Source organism: Pholcus phalangioides, unplaced genomic scaffold, assembly GCF_987345545.1.
Source record: "Pholcus phalangioides strain wild (caught in Gottingen) unplaced genomic scaffold, Ppha-v1.0 ptg000003l_1, whole genome shotgun sequence".
In the NCBI taxonomy this organism is placed as follows: domain Eukaryota; kingdom Metazoa; phylum Arthropoda; class Arachnida; order Araneae; family Pholcidae; genus Pholcus; species Pholcus phalangioides.
The window spans coordinates 54,849,573-54,875,403 of NW_028301596.1; the positions used below are offsets into that span (position 1 = coordinate 54,849,573).

At 42.1% G+C, this 25,831-nt stretch overlaps 1 protein-coding gene across 1 annotated transcript; it reads left to right on the plus strand.

The window, feature by feature from the left end:
- The first annotated feature begins 17,093 nt into the window (after positions 1-17,093).
- Positions 17,094-24,501, plus strand: LOC149088898 (uncharacterized). The gene is made up of 3 exons (XM_089250431.1): positions 17,094-17,207; positions 18,477-18,778; positions 22,763-24,501. Exons 2-3 carry the CDS (start codon positions 18,481-18,483, stop codon positions 23,497-23,499), a joined length of 1,035 nt encoding a protein of 344 aa, XP_089106557.1. The 5' UTR covers positions 17,094-17,207; positions 18,477-18,480; the 3' UTR covers positions 23,500-24,501.
- Positions 24,502-25,831: the final 1,330 nt, after the last annotated feature.

Consider the following 25,831-nt stretch of genomic DNA (forward strand, 5'->3'; position numbering starts at 1 on the left):
AATTATGCAAGCACATCAAAGACGTAACACACACATAAGAAAAACAAAAAACAATCCAATCAGGCAGTTCGTCTTAATTTGGAAATGACAACGCTTTACAGTCTTTGCTGCTCACTCTTCCCATGCATCCTAATTATAATCATCATCATCATCACGTCCGCGGCGGCAGCCGACGAAAATCCTCTGGTCAACGTGTGGGTGGACTATAGGATGAAAGAGGACGCCGCCCCGCAGACGCTCAACATGTCTTGCTATCGAGACGACGGGAAGTCCCAGGTACCGCCGTGGGTTGACTGCAGCAGCGTGAGTTGTGGTTCCACTCCGAATCCCACCAACGCTAGTACGAGGCCCGTTTTCTATCTGCCTCAGGTGAAGGTCAAGATTCCTGGACTGTACCACTGCTCCTACCATCCAATTAACGGTGGGGGAGGATCGAGGACAAGACGTAGGAGGAGCATCCGAGCCGCTAAAGCGGGTAAATATTTGTCACCATTCAAGCTAATCCTGTAAGTGTCTTTATAAGAGAATTTCTGACTTCTGGCCCAGTTTGTGAATCTTCCAGTCGTTGGATATTGGCCATAACATATCGATTAGCTTCACTACATTATTTTGTACACAAAGTGGATACTATCGACCGCCCAATAACTACACGCGTCATTCTTTGTGAAAAACTAATATATGGGAAAGTGTTTTCAGTTTTTTTTTTCCAGATTTTACCAATAATTGAGTTATAACGTTTTGAATTTTTGTGACGCGTCAATTTTGCTATGGGCAGTCACACGCGTAACAACCAACGAACGTAAGTTTGTTCCCTAGCAAAGGGGAAAATGAACTGAAGCATTCAATCCCGTTAGAAGCCAAAAGTTCGGCCTTCTTTTTCACGATTGGCGCTTTTTATCTCCATGTAGTGCGATGCGTATGATACCTTGTTATTACGTAATAAATTCTCCCACTATATTGGTATAAATTTATTACCGGATTTTTAAAGTGTTAGCCAAATGAGACCTATTTGAAAAATTGTTTGACAAAATCATTACTTTTTGCCAAAATGTCGCTCTCCTTCACTTATTAAGTGAAATCTTTTTAAGGAAGGTGCGTACAGTGCATAGTGTTTACTGCGAGATCGTTTTTTTTACCCTGTCTTTCGAAGGAAATGTTCACTTGGTTGATGGCAACGGTCGAAGGTCTGGGAGGGTGTTGCCATGGTGTTTTTTCCTCTCCAACTTTCCCGTCTTTAATAAGAATGGTCTTGAATCGCTTTTTTTAACGATCTGCCAGGGGTAGTCTAGGCTAAAACAAAACAAACAAACCCTGTGTGTCTTTCCAATTAGATCACATGTTGGTCACCATGAGTTATTTTATAAACTTTCATTGAAACTTTTTGGCGAAAAAAAACTTTAATCAAGGATGTATAAAATGGAAGCTTGACGAAGCTGAAATAATAACTACGATTCAAATCAGAAACTTTTGATCAAACTAATTCATGTTGCAGTAAAAGTTTTAATTTCCTCGTGACTGCAATTGATTTGTATCGCGCTGAAATGTTAATAAATAAATTACTTTATACCTTTTACAAGAAAGATTTTGACGGCCTACACAATTCCCACAGAACTTGATCATATTTTCAGATGTAGTTTCATTCAAGACCGTTATTTATAAACGAGTGTTTGCCCAGGCCCCCTCCTCTTAGCGGAGACGGACTTCAGGTTCTCGCCGCCCAAGTCACTATTAATTTTGAAGGCCCTTTGAGGTGCTATGTGTGTGTGTGTGTGTGTGTTTCGTGTTTATTTATTTTTTTTTGAAAAGTTATGCCTTCTTCCCTTCTTAGCTGGAGGAAGGTTTCTTCAAAATGAAAGCTACCTCTTTACTGTTTGTTTTTGTAAAAATGGTTTTGAATATTGTTTCATACACACACTCATAACATAAATGAGGTGCCGTAAAAATTCCAAACTGCATTTTTCAGACCTCGTCATGACAATTTGCAACTGCGATCTCGATTTCATTCAACAACCTCATTGTGTTAATCAAGTTGATCGTGTTCCAGAATCACAATCAAAAGCAGAGGCGTCGTAAATGTTTTAGACCTCTGGGTGCCCGACTTGACTTTTATGTAGAAAATTTCGATTTTAAAATTAAGTTTGAGAGTGCTCGAGCTCATACTCGATCACCCACAGCATCCCCGACTCTGACGCTACTGATCAAAAGCAGTGAAACACAGGATCTCAAGAGCACCATGGGTCCCGGGCCAAGAGGTTTTTCTGAGGTCCTACCTTGTAAATTCTAGAAAATTTCAACCGGATCTCATTTTTGTGAGGCCTTTCTTCTCCTGAGGCCCCCGGGCAGTGCCTGGGCTTGCCCATGCGTTAAGATGGCAATGGTGATACAATATGCAAATCTTTTAAAACTTCTGAATTGGAACTGGAAAAAAATCTGACGGGCCCTTCTAAAGTGAATTTATAGTGTCAAAAAGCAAAAAAATTATAAGAATCGTCCCGGTCCCCAGGGCTAGAGCCCTGTTAGCCCTAGCCTTTTGGGGGAGGGGGCATGATACTGGTTTCTCGAATTAAAAAAAAAGGGGAGTGTACCAAAACGATTTGATGTTTTATTTCTCATCTTTTCAGGTCAGTCATCTGTGTTTTTGGGCGTATGTCCATCCGGTCACAGGATCGATGGTGAAAAGTGTGGTAAGTGTCTTTCTTTTTTGTAGATTAACCTGAACCGATTTTTTTAACAGTTCAGTTTGTCAGTATAAGCCCAAAAATTACTTTTCGTTAGAAAGCCAAATTACACAGGGCGTCACAGAACTCTACCATCGAACGAAATCGGAAGAGTGATAAAAAATGTCGAGTAAAAACAATTTTTCCAATAGAACCCAGGGTCGCAACACACTTTATTCGGGAGATACATGCATTACCCGGTTTCAGAAGTTACCGCTTATATCCCTCTTTGGGACAGAGTGGGAGCCATGTTCTAGTTTGGGTGGTTTCAGAAGTTGCCAAAAAATCCGACAATACCCTGCATATGTTAAAAATATTCATTCATTTGGCACGACCGTTATTTTGCGCCAAATACTTTGATAAGACATTAACGATACCCAATCGAAATCTTCCTTCAAGTCCAGTGTCTACCAGGCAGCTATTCGAGTGGCCAAGAGACCAAGTGTTTCCTGTGCCCCAAGAACTTCTTCATGCCGGATAAAGCCGCCGATTCGTGCCTACCTTGTCCGGATGGTCGCCAAACGGTGAATTTCGGATCGGATTCTCAACAATTGTGCGTCGGTGAGAAATTTTATTATTTTGTTGTTCTTATTATCCCCCCCCCCTTCTTCGGCCTGAAATTCATCTCCCTCCCTCTCCCGTGTATCTTTAGCAGGCCTTCCAGGTTAGGACTCTCTACAGCCGTGGTTAACTGGTGCTAACTAACTTAATCCGTGGTGACTGGTGCTCCGTAACTTCAAGTTGTTCCGCGAAGAAAATCGAATTGAAAAATTGTTGCAACGCGTGGAAATTTAAATTTTTAGCCATATATGTGGTATCGTAATTTTAATACACCCTAATTCATACACACTCAACCCGTGACCCGCAGTGACTTCAAGCCTATAATTTTGTTAAAATTAAGTGAGCACATTCCCAAATCTCTAAAGTTACCCACGACGCAGTTCCCGATCGCTTGGGTGGGCCGTGGCACATTTACATATCACTTGAGTGACCAGCGGTACATTTCTAGATCTCTTGAGTGGCCCGCGGGGGCGTTGGGGTGAGTTGTTCATATTGATTTGTATGCCCATTTATGATTTGAAGTGATTCTTTTACACGAGAAAATATTTACCACAAACTATTCTGGGAAGCCGCAGATGAACCATGGCAAGGGACATGCCGGGTGACAAAAGTTTGAGAACCACTGCTCTACGATGCTTTTAAAAATCTACAAAAAACTAGTAAGATTTATCCTGAGCCTACAGGCTGAAAGCTTGTTAACATACCCCCCTCCGTGACGGGTGTGCCTTCTATATAAATCCAGTCTCAAATTCATACTATACCATCAAGGTTATGCTGAAGTTGTTGATACGGAATTCAAGAATATCTGTGAGACATTTTTAAATTATATTATACCCAGGATGACGTATGAAAAATCTTTATATGATTCCGAGATACCAAGGCTTGTTATACCAACGTAGTTCTAGGCAAGACCGTATCAGAACTGATGACACAGTAGAACTGAATGTAGAATACGATTAACATGCAATTAATCGCCTATTATGGTGCCATTGTATTGTGTTTCTCTATTACAATAAAAACACGGTTTTAGTTTATATAGTTATGTACTACATGGAAATTTCGTCTACACGTTCCGACCGAGTATTGATATTTAGAAAGGGGTCCCTTTTGTCCAACTTTGCATGGCCACCATGTCCTGGAGCAGGGCCCTTGGGCTGGGACCTCTGGCGGGCCACCAAGTCAGACTTGTCACGGGCCCTACTACCACAGAGAGCAACAGGCCTGCAACGGTACAAATATTCAATCATTACACTTCACGCATGGTTTGAAAAATATTAGGCAGATGGCAGCACTATAACAAGCATTACACAGGAACAAAACTTCACGTTAGGTTCACAACACGTACGCTCCAACATGTACCAATTCGTTAGATGTTCTGAAGAAGAATATGGACTAGGCATATGTATGATGATGTATAGCACACGTAGATAGGTCTATTTTAAGGAGCATCCTGGGCTCCGAGCAAAGTAATTTTTCTGAAGCCTCCTGCCTGGCGATACATATTTACATTCGGAAATTTTAACCTTATCTCATTTTCACGAGGCCCGCTTTGCATTTTTACCGTCCCCCCCCCCGTACCGGCTCATGCGCTAAGACAGTACTGCACGTAGATTACCCAACGTTATAGCATACTCGGCTTTTGTATAATGTGAGTGAGCATGGCCTCCAGAGGCTGACGAGGCTCCAACATGGTTACCCGGAATGATTCTTGGAATTTTTGTTTTTTTACACTATAAATAAAGGGATCCAATAAAAAACCTGGCCAGGGCCCCTTCCCCCCCCCCCCCGCCAAACATGGTAGCCTAGGTACCATGCTGCAGGATGTAGTGGCCACGTACTTAAATGCATCAGATCAGTCTATTGTATATAAAACTAGAAATTTTCAAATGGAAAGACAAAACTTGAAATGCAAATTGCATTGTAATCATTCTGTAGGCATATATAGGCTTTGTAGGCATGATACGTGACCTGGGGTGTGCTCTGGAGTACCAATTGGTTGCTTGCTCTTAATGTCAACGGTGCTACCTGGGGCGGTTTGTAATGAAATTTACAGAACAATAAATAGGGCGGAACGTTGTGGTTTCGTGGAGGGAGGGGGGCAACTTCGACTGATGGAACCGGATCCAGGCTGGCGTGCTCCTCCCGGGTTGTCAAATTTGCTCCCCGGGTAGATACCCATTTCCCCCCCCCCCCCCGGGCTGGGTTTTTTAGCCTAAAAACCCCGGGTTTTTTTAGGGAATATTATACAGGTTACAAGTTATGTTTGTTTTCGAAGAAAATGTGTTACTTTCAGGTTAAAATTTTAGTTTGAGCTTAGTTTATGTATTCCAAAAATTGCTGCATAGTGCAGTGTTTAGAATATGTATATTTTGAAATATTTTTTAATGATTTTTTAGGAACAAAAATGTGATAATAAATAATTTCTTGGAATCACAGACGCCCTTTTTTATAATTCTTCTACCTTTTTATGTAAGCATTTAGATATGAGATCCACATATTAAAATATTTTACAAGAAATCCCAAACAGAAAATTGTAACCATGGTCCTTAGTTTAAAAAATATACCTGATATATGTGATAAGCATACCTACAGAAATTTATTTATAATACACAATAATTTTTCACACACACACACACACACACACACACAAATTCTTGTATAAATAAATTGAAGCATCTGTGAAGAAGTAAACCAATGCATGTAAACTGAATTTTCATTCAAAAAATATTTACATGTTTCTGCAATACTTTTTTATAAGTTTTATACAGGTACATCAGACTTTCATAACTGAAATATCAAGAGACAAATTATCTCATAATGAAAAGAAAATAACTGTGGGATTCTAGAATTGAACATTGGCAACGAACATCTTCAATTGAAACAGAATAAAAAGTATAGTTTTCCTTATGTGAAAATAACACCTAAGCAGAAAATAAGCCTTAGCTTGATTTTTCAAGATGCTGATAATACAAACCCGACCCAGAAAATTTGCCTGTTAAAATCGTCAGCCAGATGAAGGCATTCTGTAGGTCTGTTGCTATACATGACAGGTTTCTTGTATAAAGTGATATTAATATATAATAATGTTGTTGACATTTATGTTTAATGATAATTCAAGTTATTCTGTAGTTTTAAGTTCCCAAAAATGGTTAATTAGGACAAGTGGAAAACACCTCCAGAGTAATGAATCCTCAGAATGACTTATCTCTTCCTCTTAGCCAGATCATTTTTTAATATTATCACTGCTCCTTTAAAAATATTTCAGAATTTAATTTAATGAAGTAGGGATATTCTTTAACATTGAGGAATTTAAGAAAAAGAGAAGCGTGAGATTTTTTAGCTCCTGAAAGTTTGGGTTCGATTATAAAAAAAAACTGTGGTTCTGGTTACATAGCTGAAAGGTTTTATTTTTGACTTATCAGGACACTTTTGGTTACATTTTCTGCGGGGTCTGAAAAATTTGGAGGAAAAAAAAAATTCAGGCACCATTCTGATTTCTTAGAATTTTCATTATCTCCAAATTCATTTATTTTACCACAAACAATTTTCTTGCTGCAGTTCTGCGTACAACTCAAGGTTCAGATATAATTACACAGAAGCGGGTGTGTTTGTGTGTGAACAATTATTCCCTTACTTATAATCATAGTCAATTTTATTGATCAAATACATAGTTTAACATTCACCAAAAATGTATATTTAGACATAGTATAAGATGTAGGCTTACTTACACATAAGGGATGTGCATTAGGGTGAATCGAAAAAAAATATTTTATTTGCAAATCGCTATAGTGCGGAAAAGTAGCTTCTTTTAATAAAAAGAAAAAGGACATAAAAAAATTTAAAATCGATTGACATTTTCCTGTCATGCATCGTACTTGAAGTTTATGAAAATTGACAAAATTGAACATTTTTCTTAAATTTTTTTAATATTACTTAAAATTTGATGATCGATGTGCAAAAGTTTCTTACGCTTATTTTATGGTTCAATAAAGTAAAATAAATTAAAACATAATTGATGTTTCAATGTTTATCGGTCGCGCAATGTGTTCGAAAAACTGGAATTGACCAAATTTTTGCAAGTTTCATTGTGCAGCTCTACGCATGCTTTGTCAGAGCAAAATGACCCAGAATTTGCCATGAAGAGGTGGCTGCACATCGAGTTCCACCTACACTCTATCCAATCAACCATCCAAAGTAGGAGAGTGTATGTAATTTACATTACAGTTACAAAAATTGTGTGACTAGGATTTACTGGTTTACAGTTTCTTCTATTGTTTCTTTTGCAAGTGTTCACGTTTAAAGTCTAACTTGTGCACAATGAAACTTGCAAAAATTTGGTCAATTCCAGTTTTTGGAACACATTGCGCGACCGATAAACATTGAAATATCAATGATGTTTTAATTTATTTTACTTTATTGAACCATAAAATAAACATAACAAACTTTTGCATGTCGATCGTCAAATTTTAAGTAATATTAAAAAATTAAGAAAAATGTTCAATTTTGTCAATTTTCATAATCTTCAAGTAGTATGCGCGACCGGAAGATATCAACTCATCTTAAAATTTTTTGTTGTTTTTCTTCTTATTAAAAGAGGCAACTTTTCCGCGCTATAGCAATTTGAAAATGAAACTTCATTTTTTTTTCAACCAACCCTGTTGTACATACATGTTTAAGTTACATATTTTGAAGTTGTGGAAAAAGAAAATTAAATTTTCCTCCCATTTTGCCCAAAAATCCCGCCTGGGCTGTAACTGAACAATTATTCTCTTATTTTATTATTCCCAATTTTATTAATCAAATACATAAATTAACATGCACTAAAAATATATATTTAGGCATAATGTAAGATGTACACATGTTTAAATTAGATATTTTGTGGTTGTGGAAAAAGAAAATTCAATTTTCCCCATTTTGCCCAAAAAACCCGGGTTTTTTACAACCCTGGTAGAGGGGCGGATGCTTTGCAACGGCGAACTTCTTCAGGGGAACCCCGTGTGACAAAATTAATGTTTTTTGGGCGCTAATTATAATTATTCTAGCAGCTTATTTTTTCATTTGACGACACCTTATAGTAGTTATGTTTCAGATGTGGATGAAAACGAGGGACAGAAAATAACAATGCCGTCGCCAGCAATCGTCTTCACCGTCATGTGCGTGTTCGTGTTCGTCGTCAGCGCATGGTAAGAAGAGCATTCCACCACCACGGCTGCGGTGTCGCTAAATACTGCTAATCACATGAGACATTCTATCTTAAATGCTTGTAAGGGATTTTGTGTATAATGCTAATCTCTTTCATTTGCCCCAACAGCACCTCGATCGTCATACTGTATATGACCGGTCACGACATCAATTGCTTCCGAAGACTCTGCAAGAGGAGGAAAAAGGTCGATAGGCCGGAGAGAAAAGTATGTAATATATACACCGCGAGTACAAAATTCACGGACATTATGATTTTTGGGTGATTTCAACTTCATTCATGTAACTGCAGGTCATGGCAGGTAATGGACATTTAAGTAGTTGGCATCAGGGTCGGAACTAGGGGGGGGGGGTTACGTGCCCCTGTCAGCCCATTTTATGCCACTCGGACGAGCGGCTTAGGTTTTCTGAACATTGCTCAGCGGTGATTAAAAAAAAAATCGTAAACAGAATGCTCAATTTCCTTCTTAAGAAAGTGTCTTCACATTTTCCTAAAGTGATTCCTCTACTTTTCCGGGGATTAGTTCGTCCTGGACTGGAATATGCTGTAAGGTTTTGGAGACCATACCTACAGAGGGACGCGCACCTGGTCGAGGGGGGAGCAGAAAAGAGCTACGCGTTGGCACACAATGCTTGAGCTATGAAGAGAAACTTTAACAAGGAAGGATTGTTATTATCTTATACTTAAGTTACTCTTATAGGATTGTTAATAAATGGAATAGCTTACTTCCAGGGATCGTGAATTTTAACTCGATTGATACGTTTAAAAAAGTAGTATACGATAAACATAGTAGGATAAATAAAGAAACTACCTATACTTATATTAAGATAACCATAATCTTTTTTTTATGGGAAGCGTATTGTATATTAATAATTATTAGTTTTTTCTTTCGGGATGATTGTTTTTACATTGGGCTGCTGTATTTTGGTTATATTTGACATTCATTTTTTTGGGCATCTTTTTTTGGCCTTGGTGGCTGTTGTGGCCTTTGTATTTGTATAAGAGGCTGATAGGCTGGGAAGGGGGGTGCAGCGCGAATCTCCATTTTTTTAAAATTTAATACTATATAGCAGGGATGCAAAAGCCAGATATGTGATAATTCTGCCATGGTAACCTTACTTGCCTTAGACAATTTTTTGGCTGTAATTGGCAAAGTTACTTGTATTGACTGACGTGCCGAGAAGTAGTCGTGGTCCAGCCCAGACCTTGATAAGCGGGGGGGGGGGGGGGGGAGTGCATTGATTTCTCATGGCTTAATTTCTTTTGTAGCCTCTACTGCCGAAGTTCAAGACGTTCGAAATTCCGAAGCTTGAAGCTCCGAACATCAAGAAGTTCTCCCAGCGCAAGAAGAAATACGGCTTGTGGGGCAAGGCCAGATACGACGACGACGGATTGCCGCCGTCGACGCCGCCGAAGGATTACGACGAGGACCAACAGGACGACGAAGAAAGTTACATGTCTCAATCCACGTTCGATAGCTCCAGGATGGACGAAGATGGCGCTGCAGAGGACGAGGACAACGAATATCCGGTGGCGAGAACCGTTTCGGAGGCGGAACTGCTGAATCAGTCATCTAGGAGAGAGTCGTCGCACGTCAGCGACGAAGTTCCGCCGGAACAAACGCGACGTTTTTTTAAGCGCAAGGCTCCGCCAACGCCAGTCGTACCGCCACCAGCCCAACGTAAACAGCAGCAGCAACCACAGACAGAGGATAGGGCGGCGTTGTCGGTACCTGGGCCGGGAGGCACTGTCGGCGGTGTAGCGCCGGTGAAGAAAGTGTCGTTCGCACCTTTTCCCCCCGACATCATCGACGATGAAGTCCAAGAGCCCCCCCAAGAGGGCAGGGTCAAGAGAGGAGTCAGGGTCCTAGAAAACCTATTTAACAAAAAGAGTGAAATGGTCAAGGAGCCCTCAGTCGACAGCGCCGACAGCTCCGAGTGGCCGGAACCGCCGCCCTCGATGGACGAAGACGTCGAGGGCGACGCCTACTACGTCGAGATAAGTGACCTCGGCGGTGACCCTTGGCGGCAACACCAGATCCAGTTGCTGCAACGTAAGTACGAAAGGACGATGATGAAGAGAATGTACCCTCCACTAACCATTCCTAATGGTGCCGGTGACGGGTCGCAGGGAGGTCTCCTTATCCGGAGGCAGTACCGAACCCTCCCTACAGGTAACCACATCCAAATGTCTCTAAATGTCATAAGGAGTACCTTATCAAGGAGTTACCACAATCTCGATTTTGTCTCACCATTACGGTCTGTGAGCTCGCGTTAGATACAGGGGTTCTTAACCTTTTGCGTTCCACGGACCCTTGTACCAATAAAAAGAAGACTACTGACCACTTTCCAGAAAAAATTCATTATATACTAAAAAAATAATAAATAAATTATTTTTTCATCCAAGTTCCAGACACCCTAGAAGATTTCCCTATGGGGTCAGTGCACCCCTGGTTAAGAACCCCATTCGTTAGGATTGTTCTATCGTAATGTGTGTGTATTTAGATTCCTGATACTGGGTTTCCAAAATTGACTGGGTGCTGATTGATATGAAATCCAAAGGTGCCATTCAACTTTCCGTACATCTTATACACACACACTCAACCTATGACCTCAGCCGGGCCCAATTCGGAGTCATTTGATGTGACCCGCGAGCTCAAAGCTAACTTCGTAAAAATAAGAACTGAGCGACACTTTCCCGAATCATTTGAGTTACCCGAGGCACATTTAGTTTAGTTTTTAGAAGGATTACTTAAGGGAACTGGACACATTCTTGCTTCAATTCAGCGGGCCGCGGCACACATTCTTGCCTCGATTAAGTAAGGAAGGCTTGACTTGGGTTGGAAGTTGGAAGGCACTGGTTATTGGGTTCGACCAGCCTTCCAATACGTTCCAGCCGCCAACATTTGGCGATCATCGCCAATGGTGGAGACCCATACCCATGGAGTGCCCGTGATTAACTTTGGAACATATTAAGCCCGTCTTTCACACGAGTGTGGCCCCGCGGATTGGATTAACTGATGAATTTCCGATTTTTCTGGTCTTCAGGTGGAAAGGAAATGGACAGTGACTACGTCACGAAGCCGTCTCGTACTGACAGAAGACACTTGGGCGATAACAAAGATTCTGGGCAGCCGCTTGACCAAACGGATCGGCAAATCCGGGACACGACATCCGAGTGTTCGAATTCCTTGGGTTCGGACGACGAAGGTTCCAGCTCAATGTCCACGACGGCAGCGGCGGCCGACACGAGCGGTGACGGCGGAAGTAGTAGGAGCCACGGGAAAGGTAACCGTCCTCCGACGCCGCCTCCAATGCCACCAGTGTCACCGTCTTTGAGGAGAGAACGAAAACCGGGGACCTCGAAGAGGATCTTCATATGATGGCCCTACCCAAGAAACGATTACGAACTTGTGTCTTTTAACACCCTAAAAAAAAACACCACATGTACAGCAATAACCCACATGATAATAATCGTCCATCTGGTGGTGGTCAACGTTTCTAGTGCCCACTTCGGTGTGAAATAAAATCCATTCGATAGATGACAATAGTTGTGACAATTCTGGGGGGAAAGAATCGAATCAACATATGCTTACCATACATCTCAATTCATCTAGAAACACTCTGGATGCACGGGAAATTTGCAAATTTATCCCCAGCTGATCCAGGGCGATGTATCGAGAGGAAGCGACTAATTGTCTAGTTCCGTAATATCACCTCGTATTTTACGGCACAACCCAGTTATTTCCATATTGCCCGTCTCTGTTCCTCCTCCCTCTGGATCTGCGTTTGCAGTTGACTCAACAATGTCACAGAATGCCTTGCTTGTGCCAGCCGTAAGGCAAATCGAAAGGGTTACACAAGATGGGTTTCTGTGCAATGCACCAGTGTTCTTCTCGTGTAAAAAAATTATAAGAGGATGAAAACTTGTCATCAAGTAGTCGAGTGGTTGAAGAGCTAGCTTCTGACTTGGCAGGTTTGAGTTCGGGCGTGAAAGTGTGTCTACTAACACTAACAAATTCTCTGGACGGATCATGCTGATCCCTTGGGAATACGTAAGAATCACGTTATAAAAAAAAGTTTCTGACTTCATATTTATATTATTACACATTCGAAAAACAAGAGTTGAGACTGGTACTGCCACCTATCAAATAAAAGCAAACCTATCAAGCAAAATCAATTGTTGGTTTGAAACCAGTATGCAGCATGAAAATTGACAATTCTTTTGGTTTGATATCACCGCCGCTGTGGTGGTCGAGTGATGATGGTGACGGACTCACATCCGGGTTCGAACCCCACCGTCACACAGTGTTGCGCTTTGCGAAAAACGTGAACTCTTTACTCGCCTTGAAATGCGTTACATATTCTTGCGAACTATTTGGGACATATATGAACACCCTTGCTGAACGAGAATTCCACGCTAAACAAGGATTGTTAACGAACATAAACTTACCGATTGAACTACGAAAACGTCTGTTAACGAGCATAAACTTACCGATTGAACTACGAAAACGTCTGTTAACGAGCATAAACTTACCGATTGAACTACGAAAACGTCTGTTAACGAACATGAACTTACCGATTAAACTACGAAAACATCTGTTAACGAACATAAACTTACCGATTGAACTACGAAAATGTCTGTTAACGAACATAAACTTACCGATTGAACTACGAAAACGTCTGACTAAGGTATATGTGTGTGGTCCATCGCATTATACGGATCAGAGACGTGGGCCATAAACGAGAGAGACGCGAAACGATTAGAAGCACTGGAAATGTGGTGCCGGAGGCTCATGGAGCGCATAAGCTGGACATCGAAAAGGTCGAATTCACAAGTACTGACATAGGTTGGAGAGAGTCACCAAATCCTGAAGAAGATTAAATACAGACGCCTACACTGGTTGGGACATGTTCTTCGTCACGACGGATTGCTACGAGATGGGATGGAGGGCAGGATTGGGGGGGAGGGGGAAAGGCTCAGGGGTAAGGCCCTGCATTTCAACGCTACTAAATGACGCATAATGTACCAGCTATAACCGATTAAAGAACAAAGTCCAAGACAGAGATGAGTGGCAGCTGCTCAACAACATAGGGGCGAACCAGTCTTAGGATTGATGTACCATTGATGATGATGATGATATACAGGGTGATTCAGAAAAGATGGGAAAAACTTTAAGAGATGATAGTGCACACCAATACAAACAATTGTCATCAAAGAATGATCGCAACATGAAACACAAATGCGCAAGCGCGTTTCGAAACGGCCGCTCCCCAAACGTTAAAACGGCATTCCTGTTGAAATTTCATCGGGAGAAAAAGAACATCAGCATGCAAGTGTAACTTGAGGAAGAAGAAGAAGAAGAAACCATGTATGCAGAAACCTGTAAGCAAATCTGCGTCACAGTGAATAAAAGGCGTGACTCGGTATTATTAAAGTGCGCCATTATCCCATACGCTACAACTGTTAGAACGGTTGCACGCTGGAATAACTTTACAAGGCTGGCGTCAGTGCCTTTTGTTCACTGTGACGCAGATTTGCATACGGTTTCTTCTTCTTCTTCCCCAGGTTACATTTGCTCCCGATAAATTTCAACAGGAATGCCGTTTTAACGTTTGCGGAGCGGCCGTTTCGAAACACGCGTTTGCGTTTCATGGTGCGACCACGCATTCTTTGATGACAATTGTTTGTATTGGTGTGTGTACCATCACCTCTTTAAGTTTTTCCCATCTTTTCTGAGTCTGGCCCTGTATATGATATTTGAATTGCAGTAACATGTTAGAATACTGCTGAGATACATTAAAAAACCTATAACATAAAAATGCTGCATACGTTAAGGCCAAGCATAACCATAAATAAGGCCAAGTATACACTCAGAACACACATCCCAGTATGTGCCGATTCGTTAGAAATTCCGTACAGGAATGTGTTTGAGGTGCATGTTCAGTAAAGTAGTAGTAGTTTTCGATGTATGTTAAAGCTCAAAAAGCTCGCTGCGGTCAGCGGAATAGCTCATATATTAGTAGCTAATTCCACTTTTTTTCATAAACTAAACACGCTTTAAAAAAAAATGACTTGGTTTAAGCAATATTTTATTTTAGATTGCTAGCACACTAAAAGGAAAAGAAATAATTGCCTAAAAATTCCCTGGAGAGTTTCAATATTTCTGAACGAGAGCGGTTTTGTAAATGGTTTAGATTGATGTGCGGTATACTGCTACTTTAAGCCCCGTTTACATGTGCAATATTGCGGTAGCATTGGGAGTTCTACCACCCCTTTGACGACGTCTTTTCCCTTCGTAAGGGCCGTTCAAGTATTACGTAAGCAAATTTTTAGCCATTTTTGACCCCCCCCCCATTGTCAGCAAAATTTCGTCATCAGCTCTGCCCCTCTGAATCCTAACTCATATATATTTTCATAAAGGGTGGTTGATCACGTAAGCATTATCCAACTCCCCCCCCCCCCCGCCATCAAAAGTCAACAAATCGGAACCCCCCCTCCCCATCGATGATGACGTAATACTTGACGGCCCCTAAGGGAAGAAATGGTGAAGAAAAGGGTGAAAATTCTTGAAGCGGGTTTTAAACCGCTTCAAGAATTTTCACCCTTGGAATTTTTGGCCACAATTTTCGCAAAACGCACCAATGTGCGTCGCCACAGTTGTGATCGGCTGAAAAAGTTGGTTTCCTATGGTTCACTTCTTCGAGGACACATAACAAGCAAATGCGGGCCGATCTCTCCGTTAAAAAGTCTCGCCCACAGAGAGCAACAGGCCTACAACGATGAAATTATTTAATCATTACACTTCACTCATTGATGGCGGCTCTACACATAACAAGCATTACACAGGAACAAATTTCGCGCGTCAGGTCCACTACCACGTACACGCACATTCCAACATGTACCGATTCGTTGGAAGTTCCGCAGAGGAATGTGAATGAGGTGTGCATGTGTGGTTTAATAGGTTTAAAATCATCAATCATACTGGGATCTTGATAAAGTATAAATATGATGAAGTCAGCCCAGAATTAAGGATTTGAATTGAATGAATTTATATTTCGGAGAAAAATATGAGATATCACACCAATAGTCACAAAAAATTGCCAAATTTAGGTTTAATTGGCTAATTGTTACCTAAACTAACTGGATGACACCAATAAAATTATCAATCGGTGACAACATTAAAAGGCAAAAATCAAAATGCTCTATGGAATGATTCATAATTGTATCCATAACCATATTTTTGGCGATCATTGGTGTCATCCCGTATTTTCCTGCATCCACAGTCTGAATTTCTCGGATTTGAACGTAATAAAGACAGGTAGTTTAACGGTGGCCATATTTCTTTGAGAAAAATACTGGGAATCAGAACACAGCGAGAACAGGAAAATATGGGATGTCATCAACTGTCACTAGAGAAGTAGCCAAATATATTTGCGAGATTGCCTATTGCTGCCAAAAATGAATGCCGAAATGTGCAGGAATTAAAAGGCTAAAACTGCAAACTAGTGTGTTAGTAGCAATTATTGTTGCAATTTCAACGCCCATCGATGATTTTTTTTTGGTGGTACTTGGTGTTACGACTTATGGGGAAACCCGCGAACGTATGGCTTGGAGGACATAGAAATCCCAGCATAGGGGCACTGCTCCAGGATTTGGGGACCACTCACATGCTAACACATACTGTATGTCACTCTTTTGGTCCTTCACTGACCTGGTCCCTCGTTCTCCTGGTCATTCACGTGTTCTCACACACTATAGGTCACTCACATACTTCGAAACTCTCTGGGTAACTCACATGCTTCCAAACTCTCCAATTCACCCGTTTTGTCATTCACTGACCTAGTCCTTCGCTCTCTAGGCAGATTGTCATCCTTTTCCCATCCTATCAATTTCTTTTACCCACCCATTCCTCAAATTTGCCGTCCTGGGCTATTTTTTAGCCCGCCATGACCCTCCCCCCTTAATACGCCACTGGCCGTGCCCTCAGTATCAGCTGTGAGTCAATTTTATTAGAGCTTAAGTAGCCAGGGCCGTAACTGAAGAAGGGGGAACGGAAGGGGGTGACTGCTTGGGCGCAGTTTTAGGTCGGAACAAAGAACACCATTACAAAATTATCGAAATTCAGAAAGGATCGAATTTTAAAAGGAAAATCTTGAAGTTGGGGGGGGGGGCGGAAAAATAATGTTTACACCGGGCAGCAAAAATCCTAGTTATGGCCCAGAAGTAGCGATAAAGGTGCCAAACGAGAAATATCTGGTGTGCAATTGCTAAACTGGTTCTGAAGACCGCTAATAAAGAATATAATCGTCCGGTGTCGCGTCACGTGACGTGACGTATGCAAGACCATTCCCGTTCTTGGTTGACTAAATCGCTAGAACAATAACAACTCGCGTATGAAGAGATGTGTCTGAAGAAAAATCTTGAAGACTATTTAGGAGTGAGTCATCATATTGAAGTAGGGAGAAAAGAAGAGAGACACGTCACACAAAGCGTCCCCAGCGTGTCTGTGCCTAAAAATATTGCACTTCATCCTCGGCGAGGACCGTTAAACTTCAATGACGTAACGGTTTGGTGTCGAGCCAACATCTTCTCTTTGGGGGAAAAGAGACTTTACTTTTACATTTGGTGTAACAACTACAACGCGGGCTACATTTGGTACTACTACGGGCCTACGTGTTATAATGCCTTTTCGTACAAAAAAGTGAAATTATTCGTTAAAATACAAGGTGAGTGCTGCATTTTAATGTTGTATGGTACGCCTTTTATCCCCTTCCCTCCATCAGTCTACTTACATTTTTAACGCTCTCTATAAATTTACCAGAAACAAATATTATGAGCTCTCAAGAACTTTTGGTCTAGGACAGCGGTTCTCAACCGGTGCTCCGCGGCAGCTCGAGAAAAACACAAAAAAACAGTAAATTCCGAAAAAGTAATTATAAGTATTTTTGAATAACATTAATAAATCAGTAACTTTGATGAATGAAATGAAAAATATGCCTACGGGGCTCCTCCACAGAAATTATATACCAGAAAGGGCTCCGCAAGTCAAAACAGGTTGAGAACCGCTGCTCTGGGGCATGGGTTTTCAACTGGTGTTCCGCGGAACCCTGGGGTTCCGAAAGATGAAATCAAATGCCACGGAACCCTTAAAAATCCCGAGGGAGCTTTCAAAGAAGAAAACTTTCTTGTTGCTGATATTCGTGTTATTTGTTTTGTATTTTAACTAGAGTGTCTCTCTCTCGCGTTTAAAAAAAAACCCAGTCCACTTGGATGACTGACCTAGAGAATATGCAAGCATGTGAGTGGTCAAAGGAATGACCTGGTGAGCAAGAGACGAACCCAGTGACCTAGAGGGTGTGAATTTTTTTCCGCGCAGGAGAAACTCTATGTGCATTGAAGTACTATAATTCTCAGCCATTCTCATATGCCACTGTGATGGTCGAATGGTCATAGTGACGGACTCGTATCGCGAGGATCCGGGTTCGAACCCCACCGTCACCACAGTGTGGTGGCCGATTGAAATTGGTTTCCCGTGATTCCGAACTTCGAGGCGCAAATGCCGATCTCTCCCCAATAAAAAGTCTCGCCACGGAGAGTAACAGGCCTACAACGATAAATCATTACACTTCACTCATAGTTAGAAAAAACTGATGGCAGATGGCAGCACTGCACATAACAAGCATTTACACAGAAACAAACTTCACTGCACGTACACGCACATTCCAACATGCAATTCGTTAGAGGTTCCGCAGAGGAATATGGACAAGATGCATGTCTGGTTTAGTAGCAGTAGTCATTATGATACTCTAAACGTCCATATTTTGAAAACAACCATGAAAAAATGGTGCCTTTCATAGGTACATGGAAACATCAACTGTTAAAACGTTGAAGGTATCGAATCCTTATCCTTCAGCAATTGACACCTATAATGATTTTCTTTCCCCCCTGTGAATTCTGCATGCAAAAAAAGAGCTCATTACTTTTATTGCATTCAGAGAGATGGGTTCCGCCGACAGCAAGCACAAACAGAAGGACGACCTGAAGCAGCAGGTCCGAAACTACAACGACCAGCTTCAGCGAGCCCTGATCGGATGTAACCAGGCGAGGAAGACGTTCTCCACGCTGTCCGACCTCTGGTGCGAATCCAGGACGGACACCGTCAAGACGATGGCAGAAGTCGCGGATTCCATGGATCGACACCATCGCAACGTCAACATCGCCAACCTGGGTGGCGCGTCGTCCTGCGTCGCCGGTAGCACGGCGGGGATCGCCAGCATCATTCTGGCGCCGGTCAGCGGTATGTACATAGTATGTTACAGTAAATGTGACAAATCCGATTATTATTATACATAATAACCTGTTATTATGCATACTCACCAAGCAATCGTCTTGCTAAGTTTGATAAATACCAAAAAAAAAAAAATTATCACTTTTTTTTACCGGAGATAATGCATTATAACTTATTTCATTGGCAAATTTGATAAATACTTGAAATTTACCACCTTTTATCTGTGATTATGCATAATACCCTAGTGTAATTATTTGATAAATATGAATTCCAAATGAGTCTACTATGTGTGATTAACATAGTCGGACTCCGATGTAATGATACAATACATGTATGTGTAGTATATTGAATGATTTATCTCATGTTTACCATCGACACGACGCTTGGGTATTATGCTTAATCACCGATAAAAATAAGAGTGATAATTTTTTTAGTACTTATTAAATTTGCCAACGACGCTTGGGGTTCGATGCACAATCACCGGTACAAGTGATAAATTTAGGGGAAATTTATCAAACTACAAAAAAAAAAACGATCGGCGATTATGCATAATAACCGAATTTATCACATTCACCGTAACCCATAATATCAATTGGCCAACACGGATCGAAAGAAACCCATTCCATGTGAGTAATGGTACTTTTGGTACTCGTGGTTCCCTTGCTCCAAGTGATCATTCACCTGTGGCCCTATTGCCTTAATAGTCACACACAAACCAGTGAGTTCATTATCTGAGCTCTAATTTATCCACTGCGTTCCTTTGCCCTAATTTTCATATACCTTAAAGTCTTTTGCATCCATAGGCGGAGATAGACTTGGAAGTCTGGGGGGCACGATTATGATGTCAATTCATATATGCATATATACATTAGATCAGCCAACTTCACCTTTGACACTGCACCCCACGCCCCCCCCCCCCGTCGTATCTCCTCCCATGTTTGCATGGTCCCCATATTCTGCTGCAAGGAACCTAGGCTGGGATCTTGTGAAGGCCCCTTTATAGTGAATTTATTGTGTGGAAAAAAAAATTGGTGAGAATCGTTCAGAATTTTCATAAATTCTGGAATTGATTCTGAATTTCCATAAATTCTGGAATTGATTCTGAATTTCCATAAATTCTGGAATTGATTCTGAATTTCCATAAATTCTGGAATTGATTCTGAATTTCCATAAATTCTGGAATTGATTCGGAATCTCCATTAATCACTTTACGATCAAGGACGTAATATTGCGTTCACACGCCAGTGGAATAAATTCAAACTAGTTCACCCTATTTTCTTTCCTCTCTCTCCTCATCCTCGCGAAGAGTTGTTGCAACCCTATGAGTTTTGCTCCTCTCGGTTTTTTGTGTACCCTGCTTAAGCTTCCCAGAAGTAGAGTTTCTGCGCTGTGAGCAACGTGAAAACGCTGATTGGTTAAAAACCTGAAATTCAGGTTTTTTTGACCAATCAACGTTTTTACGCTGCGCTCACCATAGAAAACCTGGATTTTTTTCATACATGTGATGTATCTTTCGTATAAGAATGAAACAGGTTAAGTGAGGGTGATAACTTTGTGTGTGTGTGTGCGTACCTGCCATGCTTATCCATCTTATCTTTTATACTGTTTTACCCTTTCATTCGTTTTTATCCCCTTCCTTTTCTTCTTGTCTTCTACTTTTTTTTACCTTCTCTTTTTTCCTTTCTTCTAACATGCGGATACGTTAAGACAAGGTTACCATTTTTATCGACGATATCAAATAAGGAGCACCCGAATTTCTTGCCAATCGCTTGTAATCGAAGACATTAATTCTGAAATTAATCCTCTCTAATTAATTCTAAATTTTCATTTACCCAAGACTTTGCTCCGTGGTGATGTACCCAGTGGTCCTTTGCCTTATAACGCTCTTTCAATGAATGCCAGTCTACCTTCTGGTCCCCTTTACCACCGATCATTTGCCTGCATTATTTTTAACCTTGATTTATTAGCAGGTTTGTTTCCATAGCCCTCATTTATCCGCGGCCTCTTGCCCTATTGGCCAAATTATCATGACGCTTTCAAAGCGGTAACAGATGTGCGAAATTTTTTTTTTTTTTGTTAGGTTAATTCAAATTTCTACTGATATCACTGAGCGGGTGCACGTCAATATCCCCGGCTTGACGTGACGAGGTTGGGTGACGCACCTGGGATTCACGGTACACACTTTGAGAATCATTGCCTTGAATGATACGACATACTTCGTGTCCGAAAAATTCACCGCCATGAAAATTCACCGACAACAGTTCAACATGAGCGATTGAACGATCCAGTGAGCAAGTGAATGAATGAGAGAGTGAGTGAGTGAATGAGTGAACGAGTAAGTGAATGAATATGAGCGAGTGAGTGAGCAAGTAAGTCACTGAGTAGAAAAATGAGTCAGCAAGTCGCTCATTCTATCATTAACTCACCAGGTCACCCGCCATTCTTTCACCAACTCGCCAGGTCACTTACTCACTAACTAAGTCACTCACTAACTAGGTCGCTCACCCTTTTATTCCCTGACTAAGTCGCTCACTCTGTCACACACACTCAATCACCAGGTGTACTTACTCATTAGGTCACTCATTCTGCCAGTCGCGCACTCAACATCACTCAGTCTACCGCTGGGTCGCTCGCTATGACGCTCACTCATTAGGTCATTTACTGTATCACTAGGTCGCTCAGTCTGTCACTCACTCACTCACCGGTTTGTTTACTCACCAACACTAGCCCCACTCTGTTACTCACTCACTAACTACTGCATCATTTACTGACTCACACACTCTGTCATTCCTCGCTCACTTGGTGGCTCACTGACTCGTGTCGAACTACTGTGGGTGAATTTTCCGTCGATGAATTGTTGGCGATGTACAGAAATTTCGCCTCCAACATTTCACCCCCAACATTTCACCCCCAACATATCGCCTCTCTGTGCGCTTTGTCCTCATTACATTTCTCCCCCGGAAATTTCGACCCTGATATTTCCCTTACCCTGACGGTGTGAGTGACCAAGTAAGTGACTGACTCTGTGAGTGATCAAGTGATTGGATGAGTAACCATATGAGTAGCTACGTGGGTGGATGCATGACCTTTTGATTGAATGACCCTAAGACTGACCAAGTGGGTGGGTGAGTGACCGCATGAGTGAATGACCAAAGGAGTGACCATGTGAGTGGGGAAGTGAATGGCTGAATTAGTGACCAAGTGAGTGGGTGATTAAATGGCCAAACGAGTGACCATATAGGTAACCAAGTAAATGAGTGGGTGACCGTATGAGGGACTAACTGAGTGTGGTCTGTCATATGCTTACAAACTTGATCACTCATACGGTCACTCACTCAGTGACCGTATGAGTGAACAGACCACACTCAGTTAGTCTCTCATACGGTCACCCACTCATTTACTTGGTTACCTATATGGTAAGTATTTGACAGTATTGTGACAGTATTTGACCGTATGAAAGACCAACTGAGTGTGGTCTGTCATATGCATTAAGCATATGATAGACCACACTCAGTTGGTCACTCATACATCACTCATACAGTCATTAACTAGATCACGGAAACGGTCATTCACCCGGTGACGCACTTGGCCACTCATATGGTCACTAACTTGATCACAAATATGGTGTATGATACGGTCATATACTTGGTTACTCATACAGTCACTTATACGGTTGCTCAACTACTCACTTGACCACTCATATGGCCATTTACTCCCCCACAGTCACTCACAGTCACTTATCATACGGTCACTCGCCCAATCACATGGTCACTCACACAATCAGGCACTTACTCATACGATCACCCATACGGTCACTCGTCCAACCACTTGGTCACTTATACAGTCTGGGAAGGCAAAATTTCCAGGGGCGGAATATCCGGATCCCATTGTTGGCGGTGAATTTCCTTTAAACCGACATGCTTCAACACGACATAGGTCTGTGTGGCAATTTTATTATTATTTCGCTTACAGTATTTATTTTCTCACTTGTAGGAGGAATGTCCGTTGCTTTGGCAGCCGGTGGTATATTTGGCACGGTAGCGGGTTCCGCCACGGTCCTCGCAGCTAACATGGCTGAAGTTTGCCTCACGAGGGAACTCATGGAGAAAGTACAAAGAACCCTGAATGCCGACGAGATATACACGAAAGCTCTAAGGGCGGCATTCAAGGAAGTCGTCATCCACGAAAACGAAGTCGCCAAGGTACTCGATTCCCTGACTACCGAATCGAAGCGAATCGATGGACTCTGGGGCGAATCGCATCCGCCGACATCCATGGAAAACCTGCTCGCCGTGATGTCCCGTATTTTCAACGACGACCAAATCTTCCTGCAACAGCTCGAGAAGACCAAGGGCCTACTGGCCAAAGAGACCCCAACGATATCGGAAACGGTTTCGACGTCCTCGGAGTTCTTCCAGGCCCTTAAGGAGTTCTCGACCATCGGACCCGTCGAAGAGACTCTGAAGAGGATCGGAGAAGCTGCCGTGCAGGGGTCTGCCGTCACCGCTGCTAGCGGAGTAGCATCCTCGGTCGGGGCCCAGATAGTTGCCCTGGGCCTCGGGGCCGTGTTCGTGGCTATCGACTTGCACAACCTCGTGAAGACCTCGAGGAATTTCGACGAGGGTTCGAAAACCGAATTGGCGCAGAGAATGAGGAGCGCCGTTGTGGACTTGGGAAGGGAATACGAACAAGTCTCGAACCTGAATTCATTGTTCCGAAAATGGACGTGACGCAGAGATCGACCAATCAGCGATAAATTCACGTCGATGAGTCTTTTTTACCAATGGATGACTGCCAATAAAAATTTTTATTCGCCAAGCATATTCAGTTGAAAAAACATCGAAGTGCTAGTCACGAGCACCATCAGTACTGCTCATGAGGAAAACGGCACATCTACTGGCAACTTTCAACATGAATTCAAATTAGCGTAGTGCTAATTATTGAATGCAACTTGGGCTTTTGAGTTGAGGAATCGATCATTACTTAGAGCACTCCTGTGTGAGTCAGCGAGCACTTTGATGCCCGATGGACACAGATTGAAGATACCTGTGAGGCAGTGGTTCACGAAATTTGTCACCTGTGGTTCCCTCACCCCATTCATCATTCATCTGCAGCTCCCAGAAATTTTTGTAGATATTTTCACTCATAAAAGAACCACTCAAAAGCATAAATATGCTCACAAACTAATATCTCCCGCTCGCCGCGACGCTCCTAGGACCCACGACGCATACTTTGAGAAACACTACTGTGAGGATACGAACATACTGCATGCTCATTTCAGATTCTTCGAATCGGCGCCGTTACGGATTGGTCTAAAAACGTTAAATTCCGGTTTTTTAAACCAATCTGTAACTGCACCGACTTGCAGAATCAGAAACCAGCGTGCACTATGTTTTACCCTTAGGTAGTGAGAGACGATCAAACAAATTATCTGAAAATATGCCTGATTTTATTATGACCAGCTCTCTGTATTCTCCTTGTTCAGCGCAGAATTTAATGGAATGGTGTATTGATATTATGTGCAGCCATATGCCTGGACATGTGATATGATTTATGCATAAGTGAGGAATGCCAAGCCTGGCACCGGAGTTCCTTTCAGGCCCTTAAGGAGTTCTCTGCCATCGAACCCGTCGAAGAGACTGAAGAGGATTGGAGAAACTGCCGTGAAGGGGTTTGCCGTCATTGTACCTTATATTAGAGCCAGAGAAATAAAACTAATTTTTCACTTTTTAGTATCTCGCTATAGAAAGTATTAAACACTAATAATGCATCTGATCCCAATTTACGTCAAATAACTACACTTTTGGTTTCCCCGTGATATCACCATACTGGCAACCCTTGAATGCGACTTGAAAAAGTATTGAGTCGCGGAGTTACTCGTTATATTTGCCAAATACAGATCTCATATTTTCATCAAGACTATAGACCCACCATAGGCGCCGGAACCTAGCGGCTGAGACCTCCCCCACTAATAAATTTTGTAAGGGAGCTGAGCCTCCCCCCCCCCCGCCAATAATTTCTGAAAAAAAAACAATGCAATGCTTTCCTCTCTTGCGTACGTACTTGAGTATGCGTCCCGTATATGCGGGACGACCAGCAACTTTTAGCCACCCCCCCCCCCCCCCCAATGTTTTCTTCATGTCGGCGCCTCTGAGATTCACAGATAATTTTTCTAATTCGGCAATAGAAACCCATGGATTATTCACAAAATTCAGAGAGACTCAAGACCCACAAATCATCTACCGAATTCCGCGAGACTAAGACACAGATTATTCACCTCATCGGTGAGACTCATGATCCGCAAATAATTCAGCAAGACTCGCATCGTTCATAGAATTCGATGAGACTCAAGATCCACAGAACATTCACAAAATACAGTGAAGCTCACAATCATTAACCCAATTCCGTGAAACCAAGATTCACAAATTATTCACTTCATCGGTGAGACTTAAGACTCACAGTTCATTAAAAGTACTGAGCGAGACTCGAGACCGACAGATCATTCTCACAGTTCAACGAGATTCGAGAAGCATAAGTCATCCATTCAAAACAGTGATACCCGAGACCCACAGATCATTAACCTTTTTCGGTCCTATGTCAAGGTGGACTAGACAAACGAACAAATCCGAGAACTCAAAAAACGTTACTTCATTGTTACGAGAATAACAACCTCTTACGATTAAAGGAAGGTCCCTGTGAATTCGGCACGAGTAAAACTTTCAAAAAGCTATTCAAAAAACGCAGGGGGAAAAACATTCAGGGACCTTCTTTATTGCGGGAGGGAGGGGGGGGTACGAATTACGAACTGTGCCAACGAAGCAAAGAAAGAAAAGCTAGGGGTCTGGGCCCTTAAGGATTAACAAAATTCGGAGAGACTCGATACCCACACATCATTCACTTTATTGGGTGAGGTCTAAGACCATTCCCAAAATTCAGCGAAAGTGAAGACCAGGGTCGCAACTGGGGTGGGGGGAGCCAGCGAGTCTGATGCCCTGGACGCCGGACCAGAGGGGGGGGGGCGCAAATTTTACCCTTCAACTTCCAACATTACAAGGGGGGAGG